At 39.2% G+C, this 20,296-nt stretch overlaps 1 protein-coding gene across 2 annotated transcripts; it reads left to right on the top strand.

The window, feature by feature from the left end:
* Window positions 1-4,974: 4,974 nt before the first annotated feature.
* On the top strand, window positions 4,975-16,743 carry LOC117944210 (mothers against decapentaplegic homolog 4). 2 transcript variants are annotated; one of them, XM_034870798.1, is made up of 10 exons: window positions 4,975-5,200; window positions 7,221-7,626; window positions 7,969-8,143; window positions 8,515-8,769; window positions 9,027-9,134; window positions 9,253-9,303; window positions 10,369-10,552; window positions 11,219-11,387; window positions 12,677-12,815; window positions 13,460-16,743. In XM_034870798.1, the coding sequence occupies exons 2-10, from the start codon at window positions 7,387-7,389 to the stop codon at window positions 13,669-13,671; spliced, it is 1,533 nt and encodes a 510-aa protein (XP_034726689.1). In that variant the 5' UTR covers window positions 4,975-5,200; window positions 7,221-7,386; the 3' UTR covers window positions 13,672-16,743. The 2 variants fall into 2 exon arrangements, with proteins under 2 accessions (XP_034726689.1, XP_034726688.1); XM_034870797.1 differs by having other exon boundaries at window positions 4,975-5,256.
* Window positions 16,744-20,296: the final 3,553 nt, after the last annotated feature.

Below are 20,296 nucleotides of genomic sequence, written 5' to 3'. Positions count from 1 at the left end.
GCATGGATGACTGCATTTGTATCCAAACATCCCAACATGCACTGCTCTGCCACTCGAGGCAAAATAAGCCCACAGCAACCAATCAGCCGTGGCCTTTTACCACCTCGCCGTGGGGCAGCGTGTGTGCAAGTCCAGTGAGTGAGTGTATTTCTGTTTGTGTGTGATTGCATGTGTGTGAGTTCAAGCGTGTTTGCGCACACACATCTGTTTGTGTGTGTGTGTGTGTGTGTGTGTGTGTGTGTGTGTGTGTTTATGGTCACAGATCTCCTCACTATACTGCCTCTCTGATTTATCTTCAAACAGACAGCTCAGCCATCTCCTCTCGCACACCTCTCTCCTCCTTTTTCTATCCCTCCCTCCCTCCCTCCACACTCTGATGCTCACCACCAATCCATCCAATCCAAATACCTCCCTTCTCTAAATCCTTCCACAGATTTTACTCCTCCATCCATCTCTCCGTGTTTCCATATATCTATCTCTCCATCTGCATTAACTTCCCCGCAGGGAAGACAATTTCCTGTATCCCAGTGAAGTGGAAAATTTTTAGATTTAATACAACCCCCACTCATGTGATGTGCTCAAGCTTCAGAGGAAGGAGTTCAAAAGTGGAGAGGAAAGTAGAAGGAGCAGGTGGGAAGAAAGCTTTTGGATGAGTAGATGGATGGAAACATTACCTAAAGTAGCCACATGGTAATCAAACATGTCAGTTCATCTTAACGTTAAAAAGTAAAACATAATGTTTAACAAGAATACTGAGTCTACAGCAATGCTTAGTGCGTTAGCATGCTAACATTAGCTGATTAGCACTAAATACAAACTACAGCCAAGGATGGTAGGAATATCATTAGTTGGCAAGTATTTGGTCATAAACCAAAGTGTTGTGATGAATTGAAATGTTGACCTGATAGATCGTTGTGATTAGTATTATAAATTAGTCTGTGGAAGATTTTTTGAAAAGCCATCTATGTCACACATAGTTTACAGAATTCTTTTAAAATTTTAAGTCAAAGTCAGGTTGAAACATTGAAAAGTCAACTTATGCATCAACTTATGAAGCTACCATGAGTTAGCTGCCAATTTTCGTTAGATACAGCTGCCAGCAAGTTTTCATGTGAGTCAAGAAAAAACAGTCGCCGGTTAGAAATGAGAAGCCAGCTTTTGTCTACCTCCTTATGAAATCAAGGACCCAGTGTTTTAAAAAGAAAAAAAAAATAAGACACTAAAAATCTACAAATCTGCCTGCTTATCAGTGTAGGCTAAACTGTGTCTGTGCTGTACATATCCTTGACAAGCACTGCAACAGTGATTAAGGGGCAAAAAATCTACAAATACATCAGATCTCAATATTTTCATTTTTAGATTACAAGGACAGAAGGGAAGGACGGATGAAAAGTACAGCAAAAGGAGGTAACAGACGAAGGAGAAGAGATAGAGGAAATAAAAGACGAGTGGGAAGGCTTGAGAATTTAGAGAAAATGAAACAAAGGCGGAGGTGAAGAAGTGATGTGATTATGAACAAGTGTTCCAGTGTGCTGAGTTGGAAAGCTGCTGTCACTTTATCCTGAATGTTTTTTTCCCTCAGCAGAGTCTGACAGAGAGACAGTCAGCTCACATCCCTTAAGCTCCTCTCTTGTCTGTCCATTTATGTTTCTGACTCTGTTGATGGATGTACAGTGTAACACTTATTAACACACACACAGACACACACACGCACACAGAACCGCCATGGGTCTTCCTGCTGAGGGATGGTTGTTATCACAGGGTTGTATAATGGTCTGATCAACCTCAGCATCATCATTGTGGAGACCATGAAAAAAATCAAATTCAACCAACCACAGCGTCTACATTTGTGCTGTTAGGCTTTGAACATCTTTGTCCTGTGTGTTCCTAAGCAGGTGCTGTTGTAATCAAGTCCCATTTCATTATCTGCCAGCTGCTCCAGAATCATTAAACTTCACTACCCCCATTAACTGCTTTGAAAGTGTCAGTATTACCTGGCCACAGCGGATATTTACTTCATAATTTTCTGTCAGCTATGTGAGAAATGAGACAAACTTCGCATTTAAAGTGTAATTCCAGTTTTTTCATGTGATATTCAGATAGTGCTACAAAGACAAACATCTGCAAAAATACATCCACAACATCTAATGCAGAATGAATGGCAGTGAATAGGACAACAGATGCACTACGCTTTGTAATCAGTTCAAGCTAAATAAATGATTTGTCCTCCTATGACTTATTTGTTATCCATACTAGGAGCTAAAAGTTTGTGAAATTCAATTTGTATGGCAATTCCCAGAAAGTAGCGCCATTCATTTCAGTTTTATTTAAGGTTAGTATTTTTTTGAAGGCCATATTAATTTGGAATTGTTTTTATTGTCTATAATGGTACAGAGCCAGTCCACTTAAGACACCAAAATTCCAAAAGCCAAGGAGTCAGTGGTGTAGGGCATGCATTCAATGCATCAATAATCACATTCAATAATTATTGACATTTCTCAGCACTTACATAGACTGAAATAAATCCTTTGCATTAACCCATCAACATACATGTATGATGGTGGATGGCGCACCCACACCAACACAGAAATTATGATTTGGATGAGGTTGAGAGCTTAATGCATGTTATATTTTACTGCCTATTTTATTATGATGTTCAAGTTAAGCTTTTTCTGAAAATGTCTGCTGGACATCCCAGTCTGTTTTGATATGACCAATGAATGTAGATTACATCACAAGTGTACACATGCCTGTATAGTGTTTGACTTAGCTCCCTTTTTGTAAAAGAGTTATTATCAATGCATTAGAGCATTGTATGTTTGATTTAAGTTTATAACTGAAATACTAGCCTATGTTTTGACACCAACAGTAGTCTTGTACCTGTGTGTTTGCTCAATTTCATTTAGCCTTTTCTTGCCTCTCACTCATTTATTGCATGTTACATTTTGTCAAGATGATTCACTTCTGTACTTTTGAACATTAATACCAATATTTTCTCACAAAGTTAGAGATAAATATGCATCACAAAAGGAGCACACCTCTAATTTTTGATCTCCAGCAGCCCTGCTCGAAGGACACCAGGGTAGAGCACAGTTTACAGGCTGATGCTTGCTGCACTCTGCTGGTCAGTATAGGCATTTTCACTGGATGGCAGACAACTGGGGTTGTTTTCCACAATGTGTTCCACAAAGTGTCCCACAATGTTTTGGCAATAAAAAAAAAAGTGACAATGATACATTCTCATTCTTCTTATTGTGAGCCCCTCCCTCATATGATAAATCAATATAGTCATTCTGCCATTGTTTCATTTATCTCTGGGTGCTGCTTTCTCTGTCCCATGCTCACAGTATGTAAGAGAAATGGGAATACAAGACAACTGGTTTAAAATATATTGGAAAGAAAAGAGAGAGCTAAACGTGGGAGCGATACAAAAGGGAAACAAAGAGAAAGAGAGATGATGTACAATTAAAGTCAAATTATAGGAGCATGCCAAATAGATTAGCTACCAGAGCTGATAATTAATCATAATTTTGCAGCTTTTCAGCAGATAATATTCACATCTGTAATTGGGGGGAAATGGTAACCAGTTTAAAGTGTGTGTGTTTGTGTAAGAGAGTGTACACTTTTATATTCCCATTAATGTAGATGATAAGTGGAAAATTGAGGACAGACATCTTCTTTTTATTCCAACTAAACATCACAGCCAATCACTAATTAGCACCTTGTTAATGCAGAGGCAAAAAGAGAGGTGTTGCAGCTTAAATAATATAGTGTCTTATAATTTTTACCTTGTAAATTAAACTGAATTTAGAAACATATCCCTCTGCTACTTCTTCTATTTTTTTGTCCTGCAGCTGCATGGTATTTTTATTTTAATCTTCTCAAACTTTCATATTACTAGTACATAGTGTGTGTATGGATAGACTGAATAACAGTATCCTTACTGATAGGCACACATACAATGTTAATAAGGACAGATAATAGGCCTTTATAGGTGTACGGTTATAATGACCTCTTGATGAAAGTATTCTATCAGTGTTTGGATTCTTACTATTCATTTTTAGTTTATGACTTTCTTTTTTACCTATCTGTCTATCTATCTATATATCTATCTATCTATCATTATTTGTCTGTTTTTTACTGGTCATGCTGATTTTCTTGATCTTCTTCATGTCATATTCCTACAACAGCATAAAAATCATTCTCACTATGACAATGAGTTGTGGCAGTTACAGAACAGTAACATTAGTTGCCATGTAGTTGCAGTAGTAGAAATAAAAGTAGGTAGCCCATGGACGCAGTACACTAGCTGTAGAGGTAGAAGAAATAGCCTACCAGCACCTGCAGTAATAACAGTAATCTATCATTTAGAAGCTAGAACGGTAAAAGTAGTATTGAAGTAGCTCGAGACCCTTTCACACATGCAATGTAAATGGATCTTTAATACATCCATGGGTGGATCTGGTAAGAGGACATAAACGTTTAACAACTGTAACTTTCTATTGCCATTAGGAGGCGGTATGATAATATATCAATATTGACATAGATGTCTTCAGGTCAGGTACCTTATACAATATGAGCAGTTTGGAACAAATTGAATCATGTTGAGTCTAGTTACCATGCCCTTCCTGTTTCATGGCAAGCATTAACGATTAACGCCATTTCCTGCCCACAATGTTTGGCGTGCACTAAAAAGCTTCACAGTTTAGCTTTGCAAAGGTCTTTAGATTGTAATCACCAATTTTGGAGTTAATCGGGTTAAATCTCTAGGAATGTGTTAGGCATGTCAATTTTTGTCATTTTTAAGTAGCCCAAGCACCTCAAAACTGTGTCCAAACATTAAAAATTAGAAGAAAGAACGAAAGAAAGAAAAACAGAAGAGCAGTAGGACCCTCTCCCCCGACGATGTCGGTGCTCGGGCCCTAATAATTCTTTAAATGTCTACCAAGGCCAGACACATGTTACGCATGCGCAACCCGCCTTTAAGGAACTAGAATGAGAACTGCGTGAAGTGGGTTGGAACTTGACACGAAATCAGAGACTTGACTTGATCCGCGCTCTAGTTTTGAGAATGGAAATCTATGGCTTGTGGACAAGGGATGCAATTTACCATGTTTTAGTAAACAGGCGGTGAATTTTATGAGGACAATCCAGGAGGCATACAGGATCCGCACACCCCACCGCTGGCCCCGTAGGCACGGTAATTTGGGACAGAGGCAGGACACTCTTGCTAGCTCCCACACCAGCTAACTCCAGGTAGCGCAAAGTGCTAACGCTAGCTGTTTACATAGTTTTAAATCGTTTTCAATGTATAAACTACATAGAGCTCACTTATGAACCGATGCTTTTCACAGCCTAACATTATTTTCTCGCTACATATCGAACCAAGTTGCCAACGAATGTTTGTGCCGCGGCACAATAAACAAACACGCCTGCTAGCCTTATAGGAACATGCTACGTTAGCTAGGTTGCTATATCAACAACCATCGGTGCTAGCCATGGATGTATTGGTGTTCTTTAACTGTCTATGGTGCTAACACTAGCTGATGTTTTTACTAGCAAGTAGCTAACCAAGCCGATGTCAAGATATTTAAGAAAAACACGGACATTTCCGGTTATTCTCTTCAGAGTAAAGACATACCTGCTCATTAATTCCCATACAGGCAGCTCACAGCACCTGATGGAGCAGTAAATACATTTCACAATACATATTAGAGGCAGGCAGATCCGCTTAAAATGTGAGTAACACAATTGGGTATTTCGAAGCATAAATCGGTGTAAAAAAAAACGGATTTATGACTTGCATGACTTTGCTGTTGGTATCAGATAATCTTCATAGCCCATATTGTCTTACACAGCACGTTAGATATATTAAATATTTGTCAAAAATCAACTTTTATATACCAAATAATAGGCCTACACTAAAAAGGGTTTTGCCCTTTTGCTTTTAAGAAGTGTTACCTTTATTTTAAAGACAATAAATCTGTACTTCCGGTTAGTTTTTCGCTATGCTATAACGCTAACTTCCCCGGGCTAACGGCAGCCAGAGTGGCGCCGCTAGACAAGGCAAGCGAGCACAACTTCTTACACATTATTGGTATCTTAGAATAAACATTTCCGTTGTTTTCTAAATAGAAATGCGTATGTAAAAATGCCGCTTCGTCTTGTTGTTATGTTGTTGGCAAACTAGCGTTATAAATAATATTGCTAAAACTTCGTAAAAACCTTACGGTATAGTTTCTGGTTCATGCCTTCTGTCTGCCACCCACAGCCACAACAGAATTATTGAGCGTTTTCTCGGTTTTCACTAGAAAGCTAATCTGTCATCCGGATTTAATCAACATTACAGCAACATGACTGTAACTGACATGCTCAAAAGAAGAAAATAACAACGAGGTTAAACGTTATAACGGTACGGCCTATTACTAATTCAGCTGATTTGGTCACCTACGTTTAGCTAGTTGCCAGTTTACACCTAGCTAGGTGCCTTAGCTATAACTAATGGCCTCGAATACAATCGCTAGGAATGTAACTAGCAATTATTTTCATATTCAATTAATTTGTTAATTATTTTCTCGATTAGCGGTTTGGTCTATAAAATGTCATAAAATTGTGTAAAATCTTGATGAGTGTTTACCAAAGCCCAACATGACGCCCTCAAATGTCTTGTTTTGTCCACTACAAAACAAATAACAAATAAAGGGATTAAAGAAACATTCACAAGCTTCATTTAGAGAATCTTGACATCAAATGACTCAAAACGATTTATCAAAATAGTTGCAGATTAATTTAACAGTTGTAAATCAATCAATCGATAAATCTTCGCAGCTCTAACAGCCCTTCAATAACTACCTAACTCAGTGCAATCTGATATGTAGGTTATAATGTTCAGTTTTTGTTTAAAGTGATAATTCCATGTATTTTCTTATGATAAAGCAGGTTGAGGTGCTAATGTTATGTAAATATTATGAAAGTATCAAAATGACAATCCTCTAAACCTCAATATAGACAATCACAGACGTACAAGTATGAACCTGCACATTTGCATATTGTACCTTTTTAATGATTGTCTATATTGAGGTTGATGGAATAGAATGACCTTGTATAACACTATAAATTTCAACATTACCACAAACTACAGCCTCCTAAACCACTGCAAATTTGAATGAACGCCTCTATAAAATAGTTTAATTAACTAGCATTTTTTTCTTCTTTTTCAGACATTGTCCCCTGTCCTCCTGATGCTGAGAAGTGTGTGTGCGCACACAACTGCCTCAACTACAGCTGTATTGCAGTGAAGATTGTCTTTGCTCCGGCTTCCTGATTAAGTGAAACTGTAAACAACGTATACATTCTCACAAATTGCAGTCAGTCCCAGAAGTCAAGATGTCCATCACCAACACACCTACCAGCAACGATGCCTGCCTGAGCATTGTGCACAGCCTGATGTGTCACAGACAGGGTGGCGAGAGCGAGACGTTTGCCAAGCGGGCCATTGAGAGTCTGGTAAAAAAATTGAAGGAGAAAAAAGACGAGCTTGACTCCCTCATCACAGCTATCACCACCAATGGCGCCCATCCCAGCAAGTGTGTGACCATTCAGAGGACACTGGATGGACGGCTGCAGGTAGGCAACACAGTAGCTTTGACAAGCTTTGGCAAATGATAAACTTTCAGATGTTTTGGAAGTTTTTTTTCAATGTATTTTCATCTACAATAAACTGTCAAGGCATCCGATTCATGCTTATCCACGAAGTGACATTTAAACAAGAACATCAAATGGCATTTAGCGCATTACAATTTGTTTCATGAAAAAAAATTAAACCCGTGGCAGTTCGTTATTCAGGATAATGTTCGCAACACCTGTGGAAAACAAGCTGCGTTTGACCTCAGCTATAAGGACAGTGAGTTTCCAAATGAATGAACTTATTTCGTTTTTTTCCGTATTCTTTTTCGATGTTGTTCCCAGGTGGCTGGACGTAAAGGCTTCCCTCATGTAATCTACGCCCGGCTGTGGCGGTGGCCTGACCTACATAAGAATGAACTGAAGCACGTCAAATACTGCCAGTTTGCCTTTGACCTAAAGTGTGACAATGTGTGTGTCAACCCCTATCACTATGAGAGAGTAGTGTCGCCTGGCATAGGTGAGTAACGTGGAGTTATTCAGTCTTTTTAAAATCAGACATAAAATGTATATGATGTTCAATAGAACCCATTGAATCTTTACATAACCGTAATACATTTAGTGCATTCAGTTCTCTGTTCTAGCATACTGAACTTGGTTTTGGTAGCATACAATCACTTGGTTTTAGCAATTGTCAGCAATTTACTTACTTTAAGGGCTAAAACATGCAGAATTACTGGTGTGCTCCAGTAACTTTACTTAAAATCATTCAACTACTGTGACTTTTCTTGAAGTCTAAGTGACATCGCACTGTGCAATTGGCAATATAAATAAGAAACTGGCATTGTCAATAACCTGTGTCACCTCTTCATGCTTTTCATTGGTCTTCAGACTTGTCAGGACTGACACTGACCAGTTCTGGGCCTAGCTCTGCACAGATGGTTAAGGATGAGTATGATTTTGATGGACCGCAGAGTCTGCCCTCAATTGAGGGAGGGCACTCTATCCAGACAATCCAACACCCCCCATCTGCCGGCCGCCCAGCCCCCTCTGAATCGTTTACAACCCCAGGCCTGCTCCCATCTGCTGAGGCCTCCACCTCTGCCTCCACATCATCCTTCCCTGCCATTGCTGCTGGATCAGGCAGTAAGATACATTTGTAAAATATACAGGGTTACGGGACAAGCAAACATATACAGACATATATTGTACATGCAAAATTGTGTCGGTAATTGTGTCTGTAACTTCACACAGATTATTTTTTGGGACATCTTAACTAGACATCATCTATATTTAAGGCATTTTCTGGTTCTGTTTTGTTACAACCACAGTACATTTGTGAGTTTGTGCTCTTTATTGGTCCATCTGTGCATCTCTGACTTATGTTCCCCTTTCCTCCTCAGGTGCCAGCTCAACATGGTCTAGGAACAGCAGCTTCACCCCCAACATACCCCACCACACCAACGGCCATCTACAGCACCACCCTCCTATGCCACATCCAACACACTACTGTAAGTACACCTGTCATTGACTTACACTAGCTGTAAGGTAACACACAGACAACATTTTATAGGCCTACTTAAATTTGTTTTATGCGAAGTGGGTGATCGCTCTCTCTGTTTCTCACAGGGCCAGTGCATAATGAGCTCGCCTTTCAGCCTCCTATATCTAATCATCCAGGTGAGAACACACAATTCAAAAATATATGTCTGGTAGACAACTGCCTGAACAGATCTTTAGTTGCACAGATTATTTAAAGAGTACTGCCCTTGTTGGCTATAATTCATCCTTGCTAAAGGCAGTGTTGCCCATTTCAACTGCAAATTAAAAAGATCATTGTTCATTAATTGTTTTAGTCATTTATAAAATACAGTTGCAATTTTACCTATTAGTGGCATGCGTCGTACATCCAGCAAAGAGCCACGAACCAAGCAGACAAAAAGAGCTTAATACGCAACTTGCAAGTGCACACCTTGCACTAAAAGTTAAAACATAGATTGTAAAGCCTATTTTTCTTTTATCATTTAAAAACATTCATTTTTGTTTTAATAAAATATTTTGTTAATTTTATTAATCAGTCAAAGTGTCTGTAAACAGTTTATCATTAACATCCCTACTTGGTTGTTATCATATCATGCCTATACCTTGAGAACAAAAGTCGCAAAAGTGTGATATTACCTTGACCAGAATTATAGTCCATTAACGACTTTAAGTGCTTATTTTATGCTAATTTTCAGGTTCATAATTGTATTTAGAGGTTTTACCACAATAGGTTTACATGGTTTCATTTTCATTTTTTGTTGTACTGCACATTTCTGCAGCTCCTCTTTCCACCCTGTGTGTTGAGCTCTCTGTTTTATCCACCGAGTGAGGCATCTCACTTCTATTCCATCTTTGTTGGGAGTCACACATGCACAGTACCTAGGTCAGCACTACGAGCCAGTCAGAAGGAGAGTAGAGAGCATGCCACGCTAGCAGCTAGGTGAACATTATAATGTGTGTTACAACGTGACAAACGTTTGTCACGGAAGTAAAGGCTGGACTACAATACAGCTGTTAGGAGCAGTTTGTGTTTTCTGTTGGAGATAGTGAGTCCCTTTGGGGTGGACTTTGGGCTTTTTTACTTAGTAAACCTATTGCATGCACTACAAAGTTATATAACACAATTAAGGAAAGGGGGAAAGCCAAAAAGCATAATATGAGCACTTTAAAACCATTGACCTTAGGTTCTCCTTTCTTTTTCAGCTCCAGACTACTGGTGCTCCATTGCTTATTTTGAGATGGACGTACAAGTCGGGGAGACTTTTAAGGTGCCCTCTTCTTGCCCCATCGTGACAGTGGACGGCTATGTGGACCCCTCAGGGGGAGACCGGTTCTGTTTGGGTCAGCTCAGCAACGTACATCGCACTGAGGCTATTGAGAGAGCAAGGTAGGGGACCCAATTACCCTCAATATTTAGATAAAAACACTTAAAAACTTACTGCTAATGTACTCCCTCAAATAACAGCATTTTAAAGAAGAGAAAAAAGTATAGGTCTTTTTGAAGCTTGATGGTATCTTTGAAATGTGCGTTGTTGCGGTTATAAATATCCCAAAACATTAAGGAAAAATGTATTTCCTTATGTGTGTTCTGGTTGTGGAATCTACTATATCTACATATTTGAGACTTGACCACCTTACCACAATATCTGTACCATCAACACACCAGTTGAAAGTTCAAAGGTGCTAATGATCCAAGATAACACATCCACATCTTTATATTTAGTTCCTTTTATCCCTTCCTCTTTGTTTAAAAATAGCGTGTGGATTTTCTTGTTACCACTTGTGGTGCTGTAGGACAACATCTAATAAGCAGCCCCCCAAAATGTGCATCTATTATTCTACCTGCATGTTCACAAGAATCCCAGAATGTGAAAACATTTACAACTGTGATGTGAAACGTTAAAATGTTGCAAATCCTTAAGGATACAGACAATGTTTTAGATGAAAATCGTCAAACGTAAACAGAAATGAAAAACACCGCATGACACTATTATAACTCACATTCTTTCCGTGTTTCCTTTTATTCCCCTTCGGTCTGTTTCTTCTCTCCCAGGCTTCACATTGGCAAAGGGGTTCAGCTGGAGTGTAAGGGGGAAGGAGATGTGTGGGTGCGTTGCCTCAGTGACCATGCAGTGTTTGTTCAGAGTTATTACCTGGATAGAGAGGCGGGCCGAGCCCCCGGAGACGCTGTTCACAAAATCTACCCCAGCGCTTACATCAAGGTAAGCACATGGGTCATTGGACTGTAACAAACGGACATATCTTAAGGCCTTTCATAAAATGTTATTTTTACTGTTTGGAAACTGCTGTGTGCAAGCTCTTAACATCCCTTTTAGCATGCAGTCTACTCAGGCATTCTGACCTTCACATTGGTTTTATACAGTAGTCGTGTGTATGTTACCTAAAATGTTCCCCATACTCCACGGTTTTCCATCTTTTCCACTTGTCTCTCTCATTATGGGACATCTTACATCTTCACACAGCCCAGCTAAAGGCTGCGCAATTAATTGAATTTTGATCACGATTTTGACTTCCCACAATCATTTTTTTTTTTTTTAAAGTGTCATTTGATAGAACGCTCCGGGTTTTTTCGCATAGCGCATTCACTGCACCGTAAACCATTGTCTGCTCATGTGTCTGTCAGTAGTTCCCTGCATCGTGCAGCTTAGTTTCTAGATGTAGACAGTCACAGAGGACAGAGTAACGGGAGGAAAACTCAACAGATAGCAGTCCGTTATACGTCGGTCTCAAGATTTACCAGTAAACGCAACATTTTGTCCCGTCTGTGTTGTTTTTCAGACAACAGCAGTTACCAGTGCTAGTTACGCACCGGTGCTAATGTCCTCGCATCCACAGCAATGCTGTGTATATGGATATGGTTTAATTTTGCGTTATATGACCCATTTTTATTCTGTAAAGCCGTGCCTGTGTTGGATCTCTCTTCTTACTCTAGCCCCGCCACACAGCGCCGGTCCACACTTCTGACATTTGTCTACAGTTTTAATTTTTTATTAACACAGCTGTATATTGTTAAATATGAGGGGAAAACCTGTATTTGTACCAGTGTTTCCGCGGTAACTCTGCTATCGCGGCCGCCACGGCGAAGAACACAAAAGAAGTTATTGAATGCAACTAACTTCAGTTGGTGGAGTAACAGCGTGTGAGATGGAGCTGGCCAATGGCCAGAATATCATAGTTCATAAAAATGCAGCGCAGTGACGATACAGACATTACATACACACGTGTGTATCCGCCATTCAACCCGTGTTGGACCCGTTGATAATTAGTCAGCCGTCTCTCTGTGAGTACGTCCGTCGCACTCGAAAAACTTAAAATCAACAAATAATCGTGATCACAATATTGATCAAAATAATCGTGATTATCATTTTGGCCCTAATCGTGCAGCCCTAGCCCAGCTCTTACTTAGGCTCTTGATAGCCTGTGGTGGTATTTGCAGGGGGGGTAATTGCTTCTGAATGTACAGCATTTAAAGTCTTTTCTCTCCTGCCAGGTGTTTGACCTCCGTCAGTGCCACAGACAGATGCAACAGCAGGCTGCCACAGCTCAAGCAGCTGCTGCAGCCCAAGCAGCGGCTGTGGCCGGAAATATACCTGGACCTGGATCAGTTGGAGGAATAGCTCCAGCTATTAGTAAGATACTGGAACTGCAAACAGATGCACATCCACACATACAGACAGGGGGAAGCAAAGGCAGTGTGCTATGGTGTAAATGTTTACTGCAAATGAGCAGTAAGTGGGAGCTCCAGTATGTAATTACATATGAAAATAACAGAGAAATGCTCACACAGATGTTCAACCTAATTTGCATTTGAGTTTAGAGAAATACAATATTATATTGATCCCTATTAGATGATAAATATTTGCTTCCTTCCTCCAAAAATGTTGCATCTAGTGCTTTCCTCAGTTGTTTTTATGGGTGAATAGTAGGACTGCAACTATTTTCATTATTGATTAATATGTCATTTTCTGGATTGATTGCTTAATTTCTTTGGTGCAAAACTCCAAAGATATTAATTTTTCTGTCATCTAAGGAAAGTAACAAAAATTCAAGTTTTAAATGCTGCAACCTCAAAAGTGCATTTTTGCCTTAAAAATGTATGTACTATGAAAAAATTATCAAAAACGTTGTCATTTGCCAATACATTTTCAGTCTATCAACTTGAGTTATTAGAAATCACTTAATTTACCCTTAAATATTTTCCTTCGTTTTGAATTTTTTTTATTCAAACATATGCAGCATCTGACCGCGACTTCCTCTCCTCCCGTCTTCTCAGGTCTGTCAGCAGCAGCCGGTATCGGGGTAGACGACCTCCGGAGGCTGTGTATTCTCAGGATGAGTTTTGTTAAGGGCTGGGGGCCCGACTACCCCCGCCAGAGCATCAAGGAGACCCCCTGCTGGATCGAGATCCACCTGCACAGAGCACTACAGTTACTGGACGAGGTTCTGCACACTATGCCTATAGCAGACCCACAACCTCTGGACTAAGATCTTAACAACTGCAGCATCACAGTGCAACATACAGTGGCCATGGGAAGTCTTCCTCAGAAAACAGTTCAGGTGGAGAAGCCAGGGAAACTGCTGCAACACTGAATCTGTCCACATGACAAAAATGCTTTCAGGTGTGTTTGAGGCACCTTTGTGCACTGTGCCCCTTACTTTTGCATTTTAAGCAAGACTGACACTAAAACGAGCCAAAGCCATGTATTGATGATATCTTTATCTGTATTTTTGATAGATGGCTTTGATTTGTGACTGGAATGATGAATTGTAGGACTAGAAAAAGACATCACAGATAACTACAACTTACAGAGCACCACAACATTTATATAGATGACCTACAGAGCCCATTCAAACTGGAAGGTACAGTGACTACTTAGAGTTCACAACCACCAACTACTGGCAGATAGTAGATTGACCAATGAAAGAACATCTGAGTGCTGTACAGCTGTGGGATGAGATGACTCACATATCCAGTGTTTGGGCACCAGAGTACTGCTGGTTTTTCTGTTGTTTAATTTTCCATTCGAGCTGTTACAGACTACTACTCACCTGGGATAACAAGCAAGATCGGTCATCTGTCTGCTTAGAATAGAAAAGCAGCAGCACTGGCAGGATCACCGCTAAAAAGCATGCTGGTCGCTGCCTCTCGGATACTGGACACAGTCGAGGACCACCCAGCTTGGATCAGGGCAGACCAGACGTTCACAGCCATCCCAGAATGTCAGAGGAGAAATGACAAGCGCCATGCCTAAAGCCGACTCAACCTCTGAACTGAAACAAGGTCAAGTCTGTGGACTCTTCTAGGCCAGGTATTGTCTGACTACGGCTTTAGATCCTTAGGAACTGGGAGGGGTTCTGTTGGGTGTCCAATGACAAATTGTTGCCCCCCGAATTTAACAAGATTTTGGAGCAAATGAAGAGCCCCCAGTTGACATTTTGGACCAGAGAATAATATCATCATGACATACAAAGTTGAATTGCCCATTGATGATAATTGTATTGCTTTTTACTGACTAACTGTGATTATGCCATGTACTCACTCAAAAATAGTGATGACAAGATGCTCGCTGAAGTGTTATTAATCATTGGTCACTTTCCACCATGGTCCGCCCCCCCCCACGTGTTTTGGACACAGTAACTGGTTTGGGAGACACCCTCTTTTATGCTTCCAAAAAGGATGAATCTGATACACCTGCGAACTCCTTGCCTTTTCTCACTTTCATGCTGAGAGCAAAAAAGAAACTGGTGGCCTGCGTTTGGTTCAGTGAGATGGAGAGAAGAGGCAACAGTTGGTCTCTGATGTCTAATTTAATCCTAGTACAAGAATCAGGGTTTATCAATGTTTTGGCAAACCAAAGTACTAATTACTCAAAAGCATACTGTAACTTTAGTGTGAGCACGGCAGGTCACCTGCTGGACTTTGTCCCAGCTGGTAATTTGGAAGTTTCTTTAATTAAATTTGAAAGGTGATTGTGTATTTGCATTAACTTGAATGAATATTGATTTTTATCTGCAAGCATACCCGACCTAGTTGAGAATCGTTGTACTTACTTATGACCTGCAGCCCACTGATATACTACTTGATCCAGGTCTCTTGTGTATAGTTTACTGACAAAGATATGAGAATTTAGGACAGTTCCCCAGCAATATAGATATATTTTCTTGTTTTTTATTTTTGTTACTTTATTAATTGTTTAGTTTTATATTTTTAGCACTTTATTTTTTTTCTTGTTTTTAATTCAATAACCCTAATTCTGAGCTGGTTGCCCTGTGAAACGTTATAGGGAGTGTATAGGTTGGTTGATTTTTTTTTATGTTTTTTTTTTTTAATGTAGGGTGGTGATACAATTGTGTTAAAACACCAAGACATATTTTAAATCATTTTTTTGCCCTTTCAATATATAAAGGCATATACACATTTGTAGGTTGCTTTTTTTGTTGTTCTGAGTTGCAATCTTTTTCTTTTTTGGATGTGCAGTTTTTCTTTCCTTTTTAATCCATGTAAATAACTTGTTTTTGAAAAGCATGTCAATGTTTGCATGAATCTAAATGGCAAATAGACCCCTGTAACCCTACCCTCTTTTTTAAAATACTAAGTACTTCACTTGTCCTGCATTACACAGTGATACTGGTATCTGAGGACAGTAGAAACCAGCTTCTGCTGTGTACTGGTGTGGTGTGTTGCTGGTTTATGAGAACAGCATTAGGTAAACCGAGGGAAGCAACATAGTCCTAACTGATGGAAATGATATATCATATAATAAATCATATAACTCATTTTGTAGCAGCCAAGTTCCTTAAGAAGGTCATTTGCATACAGTAAAACCGCCAGTTGTTAATGTGCAGACTTGCATGTGTAAGGTGAAGGTAGAATGACACACAAAAATAATTAGATTTTAACATGAGTCCTCTTGTCTCCGCTGCCCCGTGCTGAATGTGGTACATTTGTCATAGATCACACGCATCGATTAGGAATACACATTTAATTTACTCTCATGTTCTTGCTTATTTTCCACATCAACCTGCCATTCAGTCTGATCTTTCTGATTATCTGTATATGAAAAGACGTGTTTTGGACAATGCGGTCTGGGTGGCTTACGGATGAAATAAAGACAAATTTGATTTCTTCAAGTTTTTAGTTGAAAAGTGGGGTCTATTTGTCACAGGAAGTTATCCAATTGAATAGGCAAACTAAGCAGTGGGTTGCTTTCTCCCCCCTTTTTGAGTATGTCACAATCATTTTAAAAATCATTGTTAGAAATGATTTGTCCTACATCTGAGATTAAGAATCAAACTTTTTCACTTAATTATGCATCCAATCGATGAAATGGCAGAGAACAGGACATTTTGATTGTTACTGAAAGACGTGATGCTGAACTCTGGGGAAGTAATCAGTTGTGCTTTAAGGTGGACAGATGGTTTTTTTATATTACTTGCAGTTATTATAGGAGCCTAAAGACAGCTAAAATAAGTTGTTTATTACTATGACAGATTGCAGATATGTTTTACCTGAATTTCTTATGAGTCTTTAATTAAACATGGCCTGATATTCTCTAAGTGGTGACCTGTTCATTTTATCAACAAGGTACATTTTTACTAGGATGAAATTGGGCGGGGGGCACTATGTTTGGAAATAAGTAAGTTAACATACACACCTATAGATCTTTTTGACAGCATAAATTTTGAATTGTCAGAGCAGAAAATGCCCAGCTCCATTTAATAACATGAATGATGGCGGCATTCCACTTTTGGCTGGTCCCAGTGGTTCAATTTACTCAAGGTAAACCACAAACGCATGAGATTACCTCACTATCTGCAAAAAAAATCATTCACATCACACATTTAAAAGGCCCTATGACCATGGTAAACACACACACAGGTGATTTCAACCATTTCATTACCATTGTATATTGTGTGGTATTGTACTACAAGCTCCAAACCAATGCCTGTTGGTAGACAAAATTAGGATAAGGAATCCTGCAATTTCAATGAAATGGTTCCTCAAAAAGCAGCGCCTAGCTCTGAAAGGTGCCGAGTGCTGAAAGGATCCCACAGAAGATGGGTGCAAGCAACATTACAACACCATTTTAAATTAATTACTCACACCAGTCTGACAAGTCTTAAAATGAAACAGTCTTTATTAAGTAACTTTAATATCAGAAAAATAAAACTCTTAAATTCTCTTTACAGCAAATATATAATATCAGTGCTTTGGCCGCAATAACTTAAAAGGCCGTTATAAAATATAGTCTGCTTTTAAACTCCTGACTTAATTTGAATTTATATGCCATAAGACTCCCCCTACACATACATAACAAAAGTGTAGTAAAATTAGCAAATACTTTGAACTGTTGGTACAGCTTAACAATATATGTGTATATATATATATAATCTAAGCTACATTTTACAGAATACCGTTTGGTGGCGTACAGACATGACCGGCAGCTTGAATCCTTGGCCTTTTTACAGTTGCAGTGTGACGCTTTACATTGGCGGTACATTATGAAGACATGCTCGTGATGCACATTCCATTTTCAACTAAGTTAAACGGCAGCTATCAATATTATTATCATCATCATCATCATCAATACTTCAAAACTAATAACTAGACTACAAGCAGATAGCATCAACACACTCCTCCTGCAACATTTCTAGGTTTCCAACTCTTCATTTACATAATCACTCAAAGTTAAAAAAAAAAAAAAGTATTGTAAACATTATAATATAGATATATTTATGTACTGTATATATATATATGAAATGTAACAAAATAAAAATAAGTTCTGTATATTTATCATTAACAGTAATATTATATAATACATACAAAAAAATGTCAATAGATTTATGTCAATAAACTGAGGCCTGACAGTGTATTGCATTCCCTCAGAGCAGTCAACCCTTTCTAGGGCTGAGATAAGTAAAACCAAAAGGACGGAGAGAGGACCCGAGGGGGCAGAAGCAGATGGGGCTTTTTTGCACTTGACTTATTTGGTTCCATTTCCTCGGGAAAGCGCAATCATCCACGAAAGAAGACGAGATTTAAGAAACAGAGCCAAGCAATAGAATAACTCCGAAATACTGCTTGCAGCTGGAATGCTAGACGGACTGTGATCCAATGTCCACAAAGTAAAGCAACAGTATAGTCCTTATGTAGTGTTGGCGGAGTCCAAGATGTAAGAACCTTTCCAGCTGCTTCCGGTTCAAAATGTCCGTCATTCATTTAATCCTGTAAAACAAAGACTGGAGACACTGTTGTTTAAAGCTAAGATTTGAGATGATTTCCACCAATACCTTTCTTCACTTGTCAGGCGGAGGAACGGACCGATGCACACATTTAAGGGGGGGGAGGGGGGCCAAAAGTCAGTTTTTGGAGTCCAAACTTGTCAATAGTGTGATAAGATTTGGGAAGGATGTACTTAGTAGGGCACAGGACAACAGCAAACGTGCTGATGAGCAAAGGAGAAGCAAAGTGTGTGCTGTTGAAACATCTCATCAATGCATTAGAGCAAGTGATGAAGGTTACCCCCGACTGAAATGTAGTAGTAAAAGAGAAGGGATATGGTCACACAGATCTGTCAACAAATGAACACCCAAGGTAGTTTGAGCTCTAATTGAAACCAGAGTTTAGTTTATCTAGTACTTCTTTGAGTAGTTAACGTACTGTTTTTTGCATAGGCTGCGAGGTGGCCGCAGTCTCAATTTTGCATCCTAATGGCATTATTTTGCGGACTGCTTACCAACAAGGACACAAAATGGCTGTGACGAGACGGCCACAGGGTGGAGCAGTTCAAGTGAAAGAGAATGACACTATTGAAATGGCTGAGAAGTCTGTAAGGGATTTGTTCCAGATTAAACCAGTCTTTGTAGTAGAGTTTCATAAAATATTAGCTCTTTCTACTCCCAGGTGAGGTGTTACTACTAACTAGCCATACTTATACCATCTACAAAAGTGATTGCACTGCAGGGGAGGAGGAATGTTTCTAAAAAGGGACAAGCTGTGCATATCCTTTGGGCTAAAAACCAGCACACGGCTTCCCCAAACAACGATGTAATTGAAAACTACACACACAAAAAAAAAAAAGGTATAAAGAACAATGACGCAGGGGAAAATGTGAAAACAGATATAAAGTAAATGGGAGCGTTTGCAGAAAAGATAAAGCAATAGGTCGTAAATACTAGAAAGGCTCAACAAAAACAGGAAGCAAAAGAAAACATCCCTGTAATATAACCTTTGTGCCACTGAGATACATTTAAGGGATTGACTGAATACTTCAAGACCTCGGTCTGTCAGCTTGTGTTCTTCCGGGCCAAGATCTAGATTTGTAGATAGCGTTGTTAGTTAATTACAGGCTTTCCAAAGGCCACCAGTTTGTTTTAAGACAGAGAAACACTGTGCGTCTACTGAACCAGTGGTTTCTTTTTGTTTACTCAGAACGGAATTAGGCACGAGTTTACAGTAAACAGTTTTAAAGTAAAAATGGAAAGCAACATGGCGATACTGAAATGATGTAAAATCCTGGTTCTACAGAAAGGAACTACCCACTTGTTGGTTCTAGTCTGGAAAAGAAAGAATCGTGGAGCAACAAGCGGTTGCCTTCATTCTGGGACATCTTTGCAGTTGCAGGGTTGACCCACTTGGTTTAAGAACCTTTTGTGAGTTTGTGCATTTTGATACATTTTAATATGCCATTAATATCAGCAATACTCAATAATTCTCATGTATGACCTGGAGCATCTAAACACCAAATCATGTTTAAAGTAGCACAGACACACACTTTGCTAGCCTGATACTTTTTTAAACAATGATCTGGCCATTTGCCAGGTTAATACAGTACTTTTTATCCAGTTAACTGCAGTAGGTATTCCATTATGTGGTAACCAGGAGAATACTATTCTATATGTAAACATGCTCACCTCCTCTTTATTCCTTAAAGTTGTCCATGAGCACAACAACTGAGAGGCAAGGGGGCTGGGCCGTATTTCAGCACATAAACTGTAGCAATGAATTCTTTATCTTCTTTTTCTATGGACAAAACTATTAAAATGTAGAATAAAATAACTTATGATATATATATATATATATATATATATATATATATATATATATATA

This window comes from Etheostoma cragini, chromosome 5 (assembly GCF_013103735.1).
Source record: "Etheostoma cragini isolate CJK2018 chromosome 5, CSU_Ecrag_1.0, whole genome shotgun sequence".
NCBI classification, from domain to species: Eukaryota; Metazoa; Chordata; class Actinopteri; order Perciformes; family Percidae; genus Etheostoma; species Etheostoma cragini.
The sequence above is the reverse complement of the archived record's forward strand: the minus strand, read 5'-3'. Positions and strand labels throughout refer to the sequence as shown.

Bases quoted from the DNA above. Each gene is read 5' to 3' on its own strand.
- LOC117944210 (XM_034870798.1), top strand. From the start codon at position 7,387: ATGTCCATCACCAACACACCTACCAGCAACGATGCCTGCCTGAGCATT. The intron at 9,304-10,368 runs GTGAGAACACAC...TTTCTTTTTCAG, and splicing joins TCCTATATCTAATCATCCAG to CTCCAGACTACTGGTGCTCC. The intron at 12,816-13,459 runs GTAAGATACTGG...CCGTCTTCTCAG, and splicing joins AGGAATAGCTCCAGCTATTA to GTCTGTCAGCAGCAGCCGGT.